Source organism: Chelon labrosus, assembly GCF_963514085.1.
Source record: "Chelon labrosus genome assembly, chromosome: 15".
In the NCBI taxonomy this organism is placed as follows: domain Eukaryota; kingdom Metazoa; phylum Chordata; class Actinopteri; order Mugiliformes; family Mugilidae; genus Chelon; species Chelon labrosus.
Genome location: NC_140348.1, coordinates 24,013,688 through 24,027,914, shown reverse-complemented (window position 1 = coordinate 24,027,914; position 14,227 = coordinate 24,013,688). Strand labels below are relative to the sequence as shown.

Here is a 14,227-nt window from a genome sequence, read left to right as displayed (position 1 = left end):
ACTTTTTAATTTACTTCACACTACGCTATCGATTTACACACAACCAGCCACAACATTATGACCCCAGACAGGAGAAGTGAATAACGTCGACCATCTTGTGACAGTTCAATGTTCTGCTGGGAAACTTTTGGACCTGGCATTCATTCGTGTGGATGTTACTTAGACATGTAGCACCCACCTGGACCAGACCAGGCACCCCCACCCCATAGCAATGACACTCCTTGATGGCAGCAGCCATCCCCAGCAGGACACGCACAAAAACACTTTAGGAACAACTAAAAAAAACATGAAGAACAGCACAAGGTGTTGACCTGGCCTCCAAATTCACTAGATCCCAAACTGATCAAGTATCTGTGGGATGATCCACAGAGGCCCCTCCCCCCAAAGGCCTCCCCACTAGCAACATCCTGTTACCAGACACCACAGGACACCCTCAGAAGGCCCATGTCCATCCTCTGATGACTGTTCTGGAGGCACAAGGGAGACCTGCATAATATTAGGTCATAATGTTATGCCTGATCTGTGTATCAGTGAGCTGACAAACGAAGGAGCTGTAACAGCAGACCTTTCACCGCCACACTCCCCGGAGCGACTTGGAGCCAGGCTAAAACTTCTGCCCTTCTCTCGTTCCATTGATCTACTGGCACATTTGAAATGTTTAACTTACGAGCGGGGCCACGGATAAATAAACCGTTGACATAATTATACAGCTGAAGAACCTCCAGCAGCAGTTCCCGTGAACTCCCCTCCCTCCCTGACTCAACGTCTCCCCGCCGATCCATAACAACGGTTTGGAAACAACAACCGATGCTTGCCTTGCTCTACCCGTGTGACCTCACGGTTACCGGGGCGATGGGGATTCCTGGCGCAGAGAGCGACGCGATTGGCTGAGCCCGGAAAAAGAGCTCTTAAATGGGTCAGAGCAGTCAAGTGTTTCTACGGAGGAGCTGTGTGTACGTGTGTGTGTTTGTGCATCTAGGCGGAGAGAGAAAACAGATTTCACCCGACTGTACATGCAGAACTGATCAGTAAAGCTTGAAAGCCATCGTCTTCCCTGCATCCCCCTCTCTATCTATCTATCTCCTTTCTTCCCGTCAGCCTCTTATGTCTTGCCCTTCTTTTTCGCTGTTGCATCAATTTTCTTGTTTTTCTGCATTTCCTCTTCCTCCTCATGTACAGTGGATGCACCCCATCTGTCTGTCTGTCTGTCTGTCTGTGCCCGGGACCGTGGAGGCCAACACTGACCCCAAATGGCTGCGCTGTGAAATGCTTTCACCGGGCTTTGAAAACGGAGAGAAAACGCACCAGAAAGATGATGCAACACGCTTCCACATTATCGTTAGTGTGGAAATAATTGGCCTTGATAGTTGATGCTGTCTGCGTCTGATACGATGGAGCTTCCACCGCAGCTAATGAGTCTCCCGTCCCGGATAGCTGACGAGAATTATAACGGGAGGAGAAAGAAAACAGAGCCGTGGGATAAGATTGCTGCTTCAAACTATTTAGCACGCATGTAAGGATTGCATTGGAAGCATATGATGGCATGATTTGAAAGTGAAAAAGTGGATGGACCACAAAAAACACAAGGGAAAGGTCATAGTTTGACGTCCGAGCCCTGAACCTATGATGTGTTCTTTCAAGTGATGCACCGTCCCTGCAAAAATTAACAAAGTGTAAAAGCTGTTTTGCGAGTTTTAACCCGCTTAGCCAAGCAGACCGGTGCGTTTAGTCGTTTAGGGGGGCGTCTCCGTCCTGTAAAGGAAAGCAGTACCGGGGCTCGGGTCAACGCTGCAGCGTTAAAAGGGTAAGGGTGTACAAGGGGCTTAGGTACTGCAATGCAGGCTTCCACTCTGGCACGTCTAAATAAGGCGTCGTGTGTGTGTCGGTGTGTGTGTGTGTGTGTGTGTGTGTGTGCTTGGCCTCCAACATAGTGGAGCCGAGACACCCTATCCCTACGGGGAGGACTGTGTTAGGACAGGACCTCACTGCACCACTCGCTGGAGATACTCTTGCAAACACACACACACACTTAAAGAAAAAAACACACCATGCAAAGTTTTATAAGTACAAAGTTCCTCAAGTTCAACAGCGTATCAACTAAGTTTTTGTGTTGTGAGTGGGATGGTGTAGCGGGGTTTTACTTGAAGTTGTCAGGGTGCTGGCTGAGGGCCAGGCCCAGGGTGTCCAGGGCATGGCGGTGGTGTTTCTGGGCACTCAGCAGCAGGGTCAGCAGGTGGAGCGAGTGTAAGTCATCCCCGCGGAGAGATAAAGCCGCCTGCAGGGGCTCCATGGCTGTTGATACCTGCCACATTCACACCCATTTCCAGGTAAAACGCACAAGCTGCTGTGTCTTAACAAATAACAAAGAGATAAAAAAAAAAAAAGGTCTTTTGTTTGCTCATACCTGCCGTACGAGGGCCAGCTGCAGAGCCAGGTACATGGCGATCTGGGCATCCTGGGGGTCTAATGAATGAGCTCTGTGGAGGAAACACGACTCTTCAGACTGTGTCAGCAGAGGTTATAAGGCTAGGAGAGGAAACCTTTTTAATTGAAACATTCGTCAAACTCAGAGGCCCTGGATGTTAGCGAGCTCAGAGCATTTCTTTAGATTAAAAACAACTTAATAGCAGCACCGGCAACTCTGTGAGGCTGTACTGTAGGTAAGTGCTAATGTCAGCATGCTAATATGCTCACAAAGCCCTAAAGGAACAGCTCTAGTTTACCAGGAACAGTTTGTTAACCGTGTTCACCCTCTAAATTTATACTGCTAACATTTAAATTAACCCTGCTAACTGGAGCAAACCAAAATGGATGCCTCTAGCTGTTGGCCCCTCGAATAGTAGGGCTGGAATAGCTTATAATTCAATTCATATCTACACCGATCAGGCATAACATTATGACCACCTTCCTAATATTGTGTAGGTCTCCCTTGTGCCTCCAAAACAGTTGTGACTCATCAGAGAATGGACATGGGCCTTCTGAGGGCGTCCAGTGGTGTCCTGGCAACACAGTGTTGTTAGTGGGGGGTCTTTGAGGGGAGGGTCCTCTGTGGATCATCCCACAGATACTTGATCAGTTTGGGATCTAGTGAATTTGGAGGCCACCCTTGTTTTTTGAGTTGTTGCTAAAGTGTTTTTGTGTGTGTGTCTGTGTCAGGCTGCATCCTGCTGGGGATGGCTGCTGCCATCAAGGAGTGTCATTGTTATGGGGTGGGGGTGCCTGAATTGTCACAAGATAGTCAACCTTATTCACTTCTCCTGTCACTGGTCATAATGTTGCGGCTGATCGGTACAACTAATAAACTGACAGACACGTGAAAGGACAGGACAATAAAAGAAGAACCAGGACTTACTTTTGTAGAGCTTGTAGTGCTCGTTTGCTGAATTCATTCCGATCTCCTTTCAGAGTAGCTGGAGAGAAGACGAGATCAAGCTCAGACTAATCTCAGCTTTTATAGAAAACAGCTGCATCGCATGGAATTATAAACGTGGGTTCAACAAATTATGTCTTCAAATTGTGAAAACGATGACATTTGTTGTTAATTTTCTAAAAGGAAGTATCATATTAACCATAAACTTGGACATTTTTTAGAGAGTATTGTTGGATTGAGAAGATCTCAGTGTAGGGTCTGCACAGTAAGACGTACGAGGCTAAAGCCAAGCTTAGTGCCGGGTCAATCAAATCGCTGGGAGGGCTTTATGCAGCGGTGGGCAGATGAGTAACAGTGTAGTAACAGTGAGTAAGAATCTGATTGGTTGTAGGACTATCCAACAACTATTTTTCATCCCTGTACATGAAACACGCCGCATAATGAAATCTTCTTCTGAAAAGAATTGAGTTTGGCTACGTCACACCAGCTTGGTTATTGAATTAAAATTAAGGTGTGGTCTTTAATCATCCTTTATCTCGTCCCACATGGTTCAACTGTTCATCTATGATCTGGTTAAACCCAGGAAACGGTTAATTACTTGGTAAAAGTTGGAGAAAGTTTCCAGGCATAATAAACCAGTGTTGACTGTCGGTACTAAACAAGTCAGACCCAACCATCAACCCTGAACTCCTCGTCGAAAAGATTAGTGGCCAGTATGTAGTCACTACTTGCATGACCAAGAGGCTCGTCAGAAAACACAAACACACGTCTTGTAATGTTCTCAATAGACTTCTTGTGCCGGTTTGTGCATCCTTACCATCCGAGGCTTGCAGACTGCAGCTGAGCCCCAGAGCCATGAAAGCCCGGGGCAGAAATTCTCCTGCTTCCTCCCCCATGGACACCACACTCTGGGACAGGGCCTCTGCCTCCTCAAACTGGACACACAAATCAACACGTGACCGATTAGCCTCTGAATAAGAAGTGAGTTGAGGCGAAGACAAAATTGGTTTCACGCAAAATGCAGTAAGGAGAGAGTAAATTAAATCAAGCCTTTCAGAACAGCAACAGCTCTGGACACTTGCGCGCAGTTTTTCAAGGTACTAAGCTGTTCGGCAACTTGGGAGCACTTTCTCAGCGTGCTCTAATCCCAGACTGATCCATGATGTTGAGATCAGGGTTCTGTGGGGACCATCTGCTGTGGGACTCCCTGTTCTTCCTGCTGGTAGTTCTTTGTGACTCTGCATGTGTATTTGGGTCTCTCTGTGTTAGATAGGCTGGAGACCTGGACCCCTGCGACCCGAGTACTAAACTTCAAGGGGTAGGTGATGATCAATAAAACAATAACCTATAAGCATAAAAGACACGAGCTTTGTGAGGTAATGCGATCAGGTTTGCAGCGTCCTCTCGTCCCCTCACACAGCAGCAACGTCTGGCCAACGTTGGCCGTGGTGCAGCATCGCCGTCTGAGCCTGGTGTGCGTTCAGCGCGAGGACAGTCGGAGCGCGGCGAGCTGAAGGACGGCGCAGAGTTTGCTGAAGGACACGTACTCGCTCAACCCGCATACACGCTCGCCCACTCACGCCGGAGCGGACCGCAGGCGGCGCGTGGCCAGGCCGAGGAAAAAGTGTGTCACAACGTGTGAGGTATGGCGGGTGCCGGAGCGGGCAGGTGGTGGTGTTTAGGTGGGTGTAGGGGAAGGTGGGCGGGGGGGGGTGACGCCTTTGACGGCACGCCAGCGCAACAGCAAGCCCTCCTTCCCCTTCATCCTCCTCCTCCTCCTCCTCCTCTATCATTCTCTGTGTCTCTTCCTCTGAATACAGGCCTTGCTGGTTCAAAGCCTGCACACAATAGCTAGTCATTTAAACACACAGCGCACACATGCACATCTTAGGGGGATTACGTTTTTTTTTTTTTTCCCTCCTTGAATGGTGTGAAAGGAGAACATGTTGCTGTCGTTCAGTGAAAATCTGCATAACTGCTCTTCAGGAATTTAGAAAAGCAGCTTTGCTTTCAGATCGCCAATCATGCAGTTTGCTGTGAGAAGGTTTTTATATATATATATGTGTGTAGGGCCGCTATGAGAATCTTAAAAATATGAAGAAGCGATGAAGTTCTGATCTGCTCTGTGAGCCAGCATAAGGTCAACATAAAGAGCAAAAAAAAAAATAAAAAAATGTTGCTTGCTAGCTGATAACGGTGGCCCATTTATGTAATGCCACACTGCACTATGGCCATAGTGTCCCATTGTGATTAAGGCTGTAAGCTCCTTAGTGTCTCCGGCCTGCAATGATCTCCAGCCACTGACAGATGTGCTCTCTCCATTCGCCCCTGTTAGCTCCTCTTTTCTAATCTCTGACCCCTTTCTCTCTCTCTCTCTGCATCAAACTCTTACCCATTCTCTCTCTCTCTCTCTCTCTCTCTCTACGCTAAATACTATTGTTGATGTGACTTTCTCCCCTCCTGCCCCGATCATGACTCGAACAGCGGGAGTATCCAAGCCGGCCCGGCTGGAGTTCACATCGATGGCTATCTCTCTGAGGGACCCCAGAATCAATCCTGATGCAGAAGGGACGCAGTGATGCGGCGCCATAAATTCAAATGTGCATACCGGCCATTTATAAACTGGCTGCTGCCATCAAGGAGTGTCATTGCTGTGGGGTGGAGGGGGGGCCTGGTCTGGTCTAGGTGGGTGCTACATGTCTAAGTAACATCCACACCAATGAATGCCAGGTCCAGAAGTTTCCCAGTAGAACATTGACTTGTCACAAGATGGTCAACGTTATTTACTTCACTTGTCTGTGGTTTTAATGTTGTGGCCGATCAATACAATTAAGCCTTATTATGAATAAGTCCAGAGGAGCTAGCTTGTACCTCTAATATCCCTACTGTGGTTCCCAAACCTTTTGGCTTGTGAGTGCTTACCAAGAAGCTACTGCACATCGATGGATCAAAATATTAGGGACTCCAGGATATAAACACCAGATGATTTGAGTTTTCATGCAACAACGGCAGGGCTTGCTGGGTGCTACCTGTCAGCAGTGGTGAGTACCAACCAACAATGTTCTGGGGGAAGGACATGGATGTGCTAGGGCAAGTTCGATCCAACCAGCAGCTCACAGGACTTTAAGGATCTGCTGTGCACACCTTGGTGCCTTCATTCATTCAATCATTCATTTTGTGTAATCGCTTGTCCTCTGGAGGGTCCTATCCCAGCTGTCATTGGGCGAGAGGCGGGGTACACCCTGGACAGGTCTCCAGTCTACCACAGGGCTAACACAGAGAGACAGACAACCATTCACACTCACACGTACGGCCAATTTAAATCACCAATGAACCTAACCAGCATGTCTTTGGACGGTGGGAAGAACCTGGAGAGAACCCACACAGACGCAGGGAGAACATGCAAACTCCACACAGAAAGGAACCAGATTGAACCCAGAACCTTCTTGCTTTGAGGCGTCAGTGCTAACCACCTTGATGCCTTTTTCTGTTAAATCATTTTGAACAGTTTATAATCTTCTGAATAAATGGCAGGTTTGAAACCACGGATGTAAACATGTGCTCCTCTTTATCTTCTCCACTAGAGCAGTTGCTAGCGAGAGTAATCACCGCCACATGACTGAACAAGGAAAACAGCGCCACCTGCAGAAACCTATCCATGCAAAATATATAGTATTTTTGGGGAAATTAAACATAGTTTTCATTGTTTGTGTGTATTCACCCAGTGCAGCTGACCAATGCAGACTTTAGCAGCCAACAGGGGCAACGAAGGGTCCTCTGGTCTCATCCTGGCACACTCCTTGAATACAGAAACAGCACCAACCGCCTGGAACACACACACACACACACACACACACACACACACACAGACAGAAATGTCAATGACAAATTGAGATTCATGTGCACACAGCAGCCACTTATCATGCGGCCGCAGATGACACGGATCGCTTTTAAGTGAGCGTATCAAAAGCACATCAACTGTCCTTACACAGACCAAACAGGCCCATTTAGACACACAGTCACTTAATACATGTAGGTCAATCATTAATGGGCCACGTGCACACACACACACACACACCCCCCCACACACACACACACATATATACGTGTGTGCCACTGGCCCTAAATAGAAGCGGATCTGACGACACCGAGGCGGCCCCTTCCCCTTCTAGGGAACAGCCTATTTCTAGTGCTGTGCATTGATCTGCAGTGTCATTTTATCCTGCAGGCCAGATCAATTTTTCTGTCACACACACACACACACACACACACACACACACACACACACACACACACACACACACATACACATGCACAGAGTTACAAAGAGAGGGAGCGATGAAATTGTGATCTGTTCCAGCTCCTTCAAAGGACTCCCGCTTGACAAATGCATGTGCAAACTTTTTAAAGTTCACAACATTTGGTCGTCATGTAGCTGCCGTAGAATCTGGATCACACGGATGCACGGCAATTTGGTAGTATCTGAATTTTCCAGATACACTATAATTCAACACATCTGCCACTCGAAGCATTTGTGGTGCCATTTGGTGCACGGGAGCAATCGAGAGGATCACAGGACAGAGGCAGGAGGTGGATGTCTGCCTTGGGCGTGGCTCGGTGCTTTGCGACGATATAAAAGGAGACATGAGCTCACCTTCCCGGACGCCATGAGTGACAGGCCCAGCTGGTGCCAGAGGTGGAACTCGTTGAATGAGAACTTCATGGCTCGCTCCAGACACTGCGAGGAGACACGCAGACACACAAACATGTTCGAGTTATGCAACCGTGTACGAGTAGTAGGTGTAAGGAGAACGTCCAGGCGGGCGGACCTGGGCTACGTTAGGGGGCATTAAATGCATCTGCTGTTTTCCTTCAACCTCACTAACCTGAACGGCCACTTTGCTTAGCCACATTTCTTTCCTACCCTGAACCCGTCAATCACCGCTCACCACCCACTCTGCGCCGTTTCAGAAAACAGGAGCGTGGAATACCGCTCGCTCGGATGTTGTCAGTCACGCCGCAGGAGTGAGCGAAACCAGGAAAAAAGGTCCGCCCGATATTATGATTAAATAATATGCACTTATTAGAACAAGGCTGCTGACCCTCGTAACATGCACGCAGAGGTGTCGAGCAACAGCACACAATGGCAACCTCAACGGGATATAATTAAATAAGAGTGTTTGGACTGTGTGGTTAATTGCTACCCTGAATGAATGGGCTCTAGATTTTTCTTAAAAGTACAAATGAACTGAAGTGTAGGTAGCGTATTGTAATGTTTCGGGGATAGTTAGGTGAGTTTATGAAGCCAAATGAAGCCGCAGCCCTGACCCCTGTTAACCCCTGCTAAATCAGGCCTCAAACCATTACAAATCCCTATGCAGCCCTTCTTTAGAGGAGTCAGTGTGAAGAGTGCATTGACCCCACCTCTATATTTAAAACTGCACTAGTTATTGCTTGAATAATTATTTGCCCTTTACTGAGCCTTCTGCCTGCAGGTTAAGCGCTTGCCTCGAGGCAGTTTAGCCATGAGGGCACTGGCAACCATCTATCGTTGCCAGTGTTAGTGCTGGGGAGGCAACGCTAAGAAGAAGGTTCACCTCGCGGCGGGACAAGCTGCTGCAGAAGGAAGGCTCTGTGGTAGGGGCAGAGCTGGAGTCCATGACATCAGTGGTAGATGAAAGGACCTTGAACAAAAATCCGGTCCATCATGAACAATGTCCACCACCCTCTACATGACACCATAGTCAGGCAGAGACGCTCGTTCAGGGACAGGTTGAGGAGGTCGTTTGTCCCTCAGGCCATACGACTCTACAACGCCTCCCTGTGAGGAACCAAGCTCTATCTATCGATCTAATTCTAATGCTAACGCTGAACCATCCTTAAAGTTGCGGGTCATCAGGGAAACTTTTTGCAAAAACATGAGGTGTAGTTTGCACCAAAAAAGAAGCTTCAAATAAACTAAATTGAGTATATTTGTGCACAAAACGAGGATCGCTAATATGCTAAAAAGCTAAAATACGAAGGAATGATTAAATAATAATTAGTTTGTCTGTGTTAAAGCCCAACTATTGTTTTAAGTTGCAAAACTCACGACTTTTTTCATCATTATTATTATTTAGTGTTGCTTTCACTTCACAAACCACTGAGCAGCTAATCTCACTCTGTAGATCCTAATATTTCCTTGAATATTATTCTTGCAGAGGTGGGAAAGTATTTTTTTTAAAATCCGTCTTTATGAAAACGCAAATAACACAATCAGGTGGTGTAAAATAAAAAGTTGACAACAGGCGCCTCGTGGATTTATTAATGCCACACTATGTGCGCGATCAGTCAACGGTGAATCTCATTCGTGACATGGAAGACGGACGGTGCCGACCCTCTGACATCTAATTTGAAACGAATGGTCCATATATCAGCGACCTGACCCCCTGGATGTAGGTGGAACTAAATCAGTCTGCACGAGTGTGTGTGTGTGTGTGTGGTCCTCCATAGGAGATGACTGATGCCATCTATGAATCAGTAGGACGGGTGGACAAACCTAATTTGAGATAACTTCCTTCCTTCCTCCCTCTCCCCCTCCTTTCGGAACCTCCCGCCTCTCCCCCAACTTCACACATCTGGGTCGAGGTCACGTTGGGAAGGCGGAGGAGGAAGAGGAAGAGGAAGAGGACGGATAGGATGCTGGGATAGATGAGGAAGAGCCGGCGAGAGAAAAAGACACATAATCCCCCGCGCTCAAAGTGATAAGGACGTTCGTTAAAAAAGTTTGGGCAAAGGCAAAGCTCTCACTAACACCTCTCATCTCTCCCCCCTCTCTGCAGACCTCCAGTGTAGAGTATATGTGTGTCAGTGTGAGCCGCACACCTCGGACAACATGGCGTACTGCCCCCTCCTGGCCATGCCGATGGTGAGCAGGTCGTAGACGGAGGTGGCGTTCTGCAGGCTGGCCCGGCGAGCCTCGGCCTGGTCCGGCAGGCGGCTGATCACGGCCTCCCCGCTGGCCTGGATGAAGAGAGGAGGGAGGGACGGGAAGAAGACCAAAGGGAGGATTAAAAACGTGACGCTCTTTTCAAGAAATAAGATGAGAATAGAGTGTGTATGTTTGTCTCTCACCATGGACTCTGTGATGAGCAGCAGCAACACGGCCTCCTCCACCACGTCCTGAGGACAGAAGCAACTGCCAGGACACAGAAAAACAGGAAGTAGCTCCAAGAACGGGACGTTTCGACTCCCTCACACACACACACACACAACTAGCCCACAGGTAGACTGCCAAGAGTGTCCAGTTTCTACCTCACCTGTGGAGCTGTAACACAACACGGACCACCCTGGATATATCGCTATCCGGCACTATCTCACATATCACACACAGTGGCTCCTTCATTTCTTCCAGTGAACTCCCCCATTCATCACTTTCTTTGCCCCCTCACAACCCCTCTCCGCTCTGCTCCCGTGTCCTGTTACAGCATTTTTGCTCTCGAGCAGTAGTTGGAAAAAAAAAAAAATGTTTGTGTGAAAGCAACAACAAGTTTGGTGCACTCCTCAGATCTCAGACTTCAGTTCTGAGGTCTGAGATCAACGCCAGATCAACAAGAGATCAACAAAAGAAGAGCAAAGACACCAGCACAAGTTACTATACTTGTATTATTTCCCCTGACGTGGCAAATAATCTTTTTTATTTTTTCTGCCACACTGCTCTTGGTCAGCATCACAGTTTATTGACCAATAAATAGTGATAAGACACAGAAGCAGCCTACGGGACATTTTCTTTTTTTTTCTTCTTTTCTTGGAACTGAAGCAATATTCTTGTTTTACCTGCACGTGAGGGAGTCAGACGTTTCTTTTTTTTTCAAGATTTTTTCTATTTATCTATCAAATGACTAAAATCAAATTCCACATTACTCCATGTACTGCTCCCTTGGAATAAAATCACTCTCTTACTTAGCTGATGTTGACCTCAGCTTTAGAAATCTGCACTTGCTCTATAACAATTAACTTAATTTAGATATGTACGCGGATCAGGCGTAACATTATGACCTAATATTGTGTAGGTCTCCCTTGTGATCATAGACATGGGCCTTCTGAGGGTGTCCTGTGATGTCTGGAAACCGAATGTTGTTAGTGGGGGGGGGGGCTTTGGGTCCTATGGGTTGACGGGAGGGGCCTTTGTTTATCATCATGGGAATTTGAGGATTAAACAGGAACATCTTTGGGTGTAGCCCATCAGACAACTTGCTTGACGTGCTTCTGTAACGACCAGAAACTGGCACGACGAGTGTCCATTAACAGCTTTGAAATCTAGTGAATTTGGAGGCCAGGTCAACACCTTGTACTGTTATTCATGTTTTTGTGTGTGTCTGTGTCAGGCTGCATCCTGCTGGGGATGGCTGCTGCCATCAAGGAGTGTCATTGCTATGGGGTGGGGGTGCCTGGTCTGGTCTAGGTGGGTGCTACATGTCTAAGTAACATCCACACCAATGAGTGAATGCCAGGTCCAGAAGTTTCCCAGCAGAACACTGAATTGTCACAAGATGGTCAATGCTATTCACTTTCTTCTGTCAGTAGTCATAATGTTGTGGTTGACTGGTGTAACCTAAAGCTTGAGCGTCATGACCTCTAGTGGCACTTTGGTGGTTTCTACATGAACCACCTTTGAGGAAACATCCACGAGGTTTAAGAGGTCACGTGGTTTTGTTCCAAGCGAAACTCCTCTTAAACCATAAACAACTGAAATAATAACAAGTCTCATAAACTGTAAGCACACGTCTCCTGTGCTTGCAGTTTATTAAAGGTCGTGTCAGCTTTATTGGTGTTTCCCGATGTTACAAAGTTGACTCAAGGGGCTTTACAATCTATATCCAAAGACCCCTTGGTTTGGAAAGGAAAAACTCCACCCTTGAAAAGACTGTGGGTCAAGGAAGGACAACAAAGGAGGGATCCCACTCACTTTACAGGATAAACATATATATATACACACCAATCAGCCACAACAAATTCAAGCCTCCAAATTCCCTAGATCCCAAACTGATCAAGTATTTGTGGGATGATCCACAGAGGCCCCTCCCCTCAAAGGCCCCCCCACTAACAACATCCTGATGCCAGACACCACAGGACACCCTCAGAAGGCCCATGTACATTCTCTGATGAGTCACCACAAGGGAGACCTACACAATGTTAGGAAGGTGGTCATAATGTTATGCCTGATTGGTGTATAAAGGACCATATATAACGTGGTAAACAGAGACTGAAACACAAACAGAGCCGACGCACTACGAACCATTCTGTGCTGTAACGCTGCGGTGGTTTAACAGTCGGGTAGATGGCGTCCTTGGAGGCGGCGGCTCCCTCTCTGTGAAGCCACGCTGAGGGCGGGGGGCCCAGCGGGGGCCAGTAGCTGTCCTCGCTCACAGAGCTCAGCAACACCTCGGCGAGTTTCGTCGCAGCGGACTCGGGTGCAAACAGAAGCATAAGTTACACGTTCATTGTTGTCCCGTTAACGTGATGCTCATGCTTCAGATTATGCTAAAATTTCAATGTCGATGGTCAGGAGGGTACCAGGGTTACAGCCGCTAATGTTTCCACGGTTACAGAAAATGAATGAATGAATGAAATGATGTGAAGCTCCACTTTTGGCTACTGTACAGTGATGGTGCACTGTTAGGTAACGTAGAAACATCTGTGCTCACCTTCCTGAAGTTCTGAGACCCTCGTGACTCCACCACCCTGAGCACCCTACGCAACTGGTGGGCACCCTGTGCAAGATGACTAAGACAACACACACACAAAGCAAAAGAGATACAGAGAGAGAAACAGAGAGAGAAGATGTATATGGATTTGTAACATTAAACAAAACTAAAGAAGCAGAAGAAGAAGAAGAAGCAACTGACGTGTAATACTGTCGCAGAGAGAAAGAACCTGTGACAGCTCAACAACTTTTACTTTATATCTCAGAGCAACACTGACACCATCTGGTCGTAAACCAAAAATGCATCGCTGCTGCATCCCAGAAGAACCCTGGCAGTGAAGGAGGAGTCAGGAATTTCCTTTTTGGTGTTTTACTTTTACAAAGTATGTACGACTATGAGAGAGGACGCATTTTGTTGTCTGATATGTTTTAGCTTTTAAAGGTGAATGTATGTTTTTGCATATGTACGGTTAGTTAAACTCACCCTCTTTGCAGCAGACAAAGGTAAGCGCTCTGTAAGGCAGCATGCAGGAAGAAGCCCAGGTCGATGTCAACAGAGGAAGGAAGGAGACCACCTTTGGGTGTCTTGACATGTGGTGTTGATACAGTCTAAAAATACAAAGTTTAAAAATGTAAAAGGAAATGAAGGACAGACTGAGACTGTCCACAGGACACCCTCAGAAGGCCCATGTCCATTCTCTGATGAGTCACAACTGATTTGGAGGCACAAGGGAGACCTACACAATATTAGGAAGGTGGTCATAATGTTATGCCTGATCGGTGTATATATAGATTTTATGAAAATCCTGCATTTGAAAACCTTACTGGATGATGATTATTGATCTTAAGCTAACTACTGTATACATGCAGATGTGCGCTCTCTACAGGTACGGGCGTCCACCTTATCGAGCTCCTGCAGGTAGGACAGAGCTGCGTCACAGGCCCTGAGGAAACAGGACAGGCTCTCCTCCTCTCTCTCCGAAAGACGAACCCGAGACACCGATGACACCGTCTGGTGGTCCAGAGACAGACCTGAAACACAGGAGGAGGTCGTGAATGTCAAAACCACCGGCTTTGGCTGACGAGAAAAGGTCACGATGAAGTCACAGGAATTAATATAGATAATAACATAAAAACTGTTGTGTTTTGCATTAAGTGTTAAGTTATAAGCA

At 47.2% G+C, this 14,227-nt stretch overlaps 1 protein-coding gene across 2 annotated transcripts in view; it reads right to left on the bottom strand.

The window, feature by feature from the left end:
- The window catches only part of ttc7a (tetratricopeptide repeat domain 7A), a 51,970-nt gene that overhangs the window by 29,113 nt on the left and 8,630 nt on the right, over window positions 1–14,227 (bottom strand). For both annotated transcript variants that reach the window (XM_084561404.1, XM_084561405.1), the window contains 12 exons: window positions 13,957–14,087; window positions 13,540–13,664; window positions 13,057–13,135; window positions 12,648–12,817; window positions 10,484–10,547; window positions 10,235–10,372; window positions 8,025–8,108; window positions 7,092–7,196; window positions 4,188–4,305; window positions 3,353–3,410; window positions 2,405–2,477; window positions 2,142–2,302 (listed from right to left, as the gene is read on the bottom strand). In XM_084561404.1, coding sequence (XP_084417530.1) covers window positions 2,142–2,302; window positions 2,405–2,477; window positions 3,353–3,410; window positions 4,188–4,305; window positions 7,092–7,196; window positions 8,025–8,108; window positions 10,235–10,372; window positions 10,484–10,547; window positions 12,648–12,817; window positions 13,057–13,135; window positions 13,540–13,664; window positions 13,957–14,087 — 1,306 coding nt within the window. The remainder of the gene's footprint in view (window positions 1–2,141; window positions 2,303–2,404; window positions 2,478–3,352; window positions 3,411–4,187; window positions 4,306–7,091; window positions 7,197–8,024; window positions 8,109–10,234; window positions 10,373–10,483; window positions 10,548–12,647; window positions 12,818–13,056; window positions 13,136–13,539; window positions 13,665–13,956; window positions 14,088–14,227) is intronic.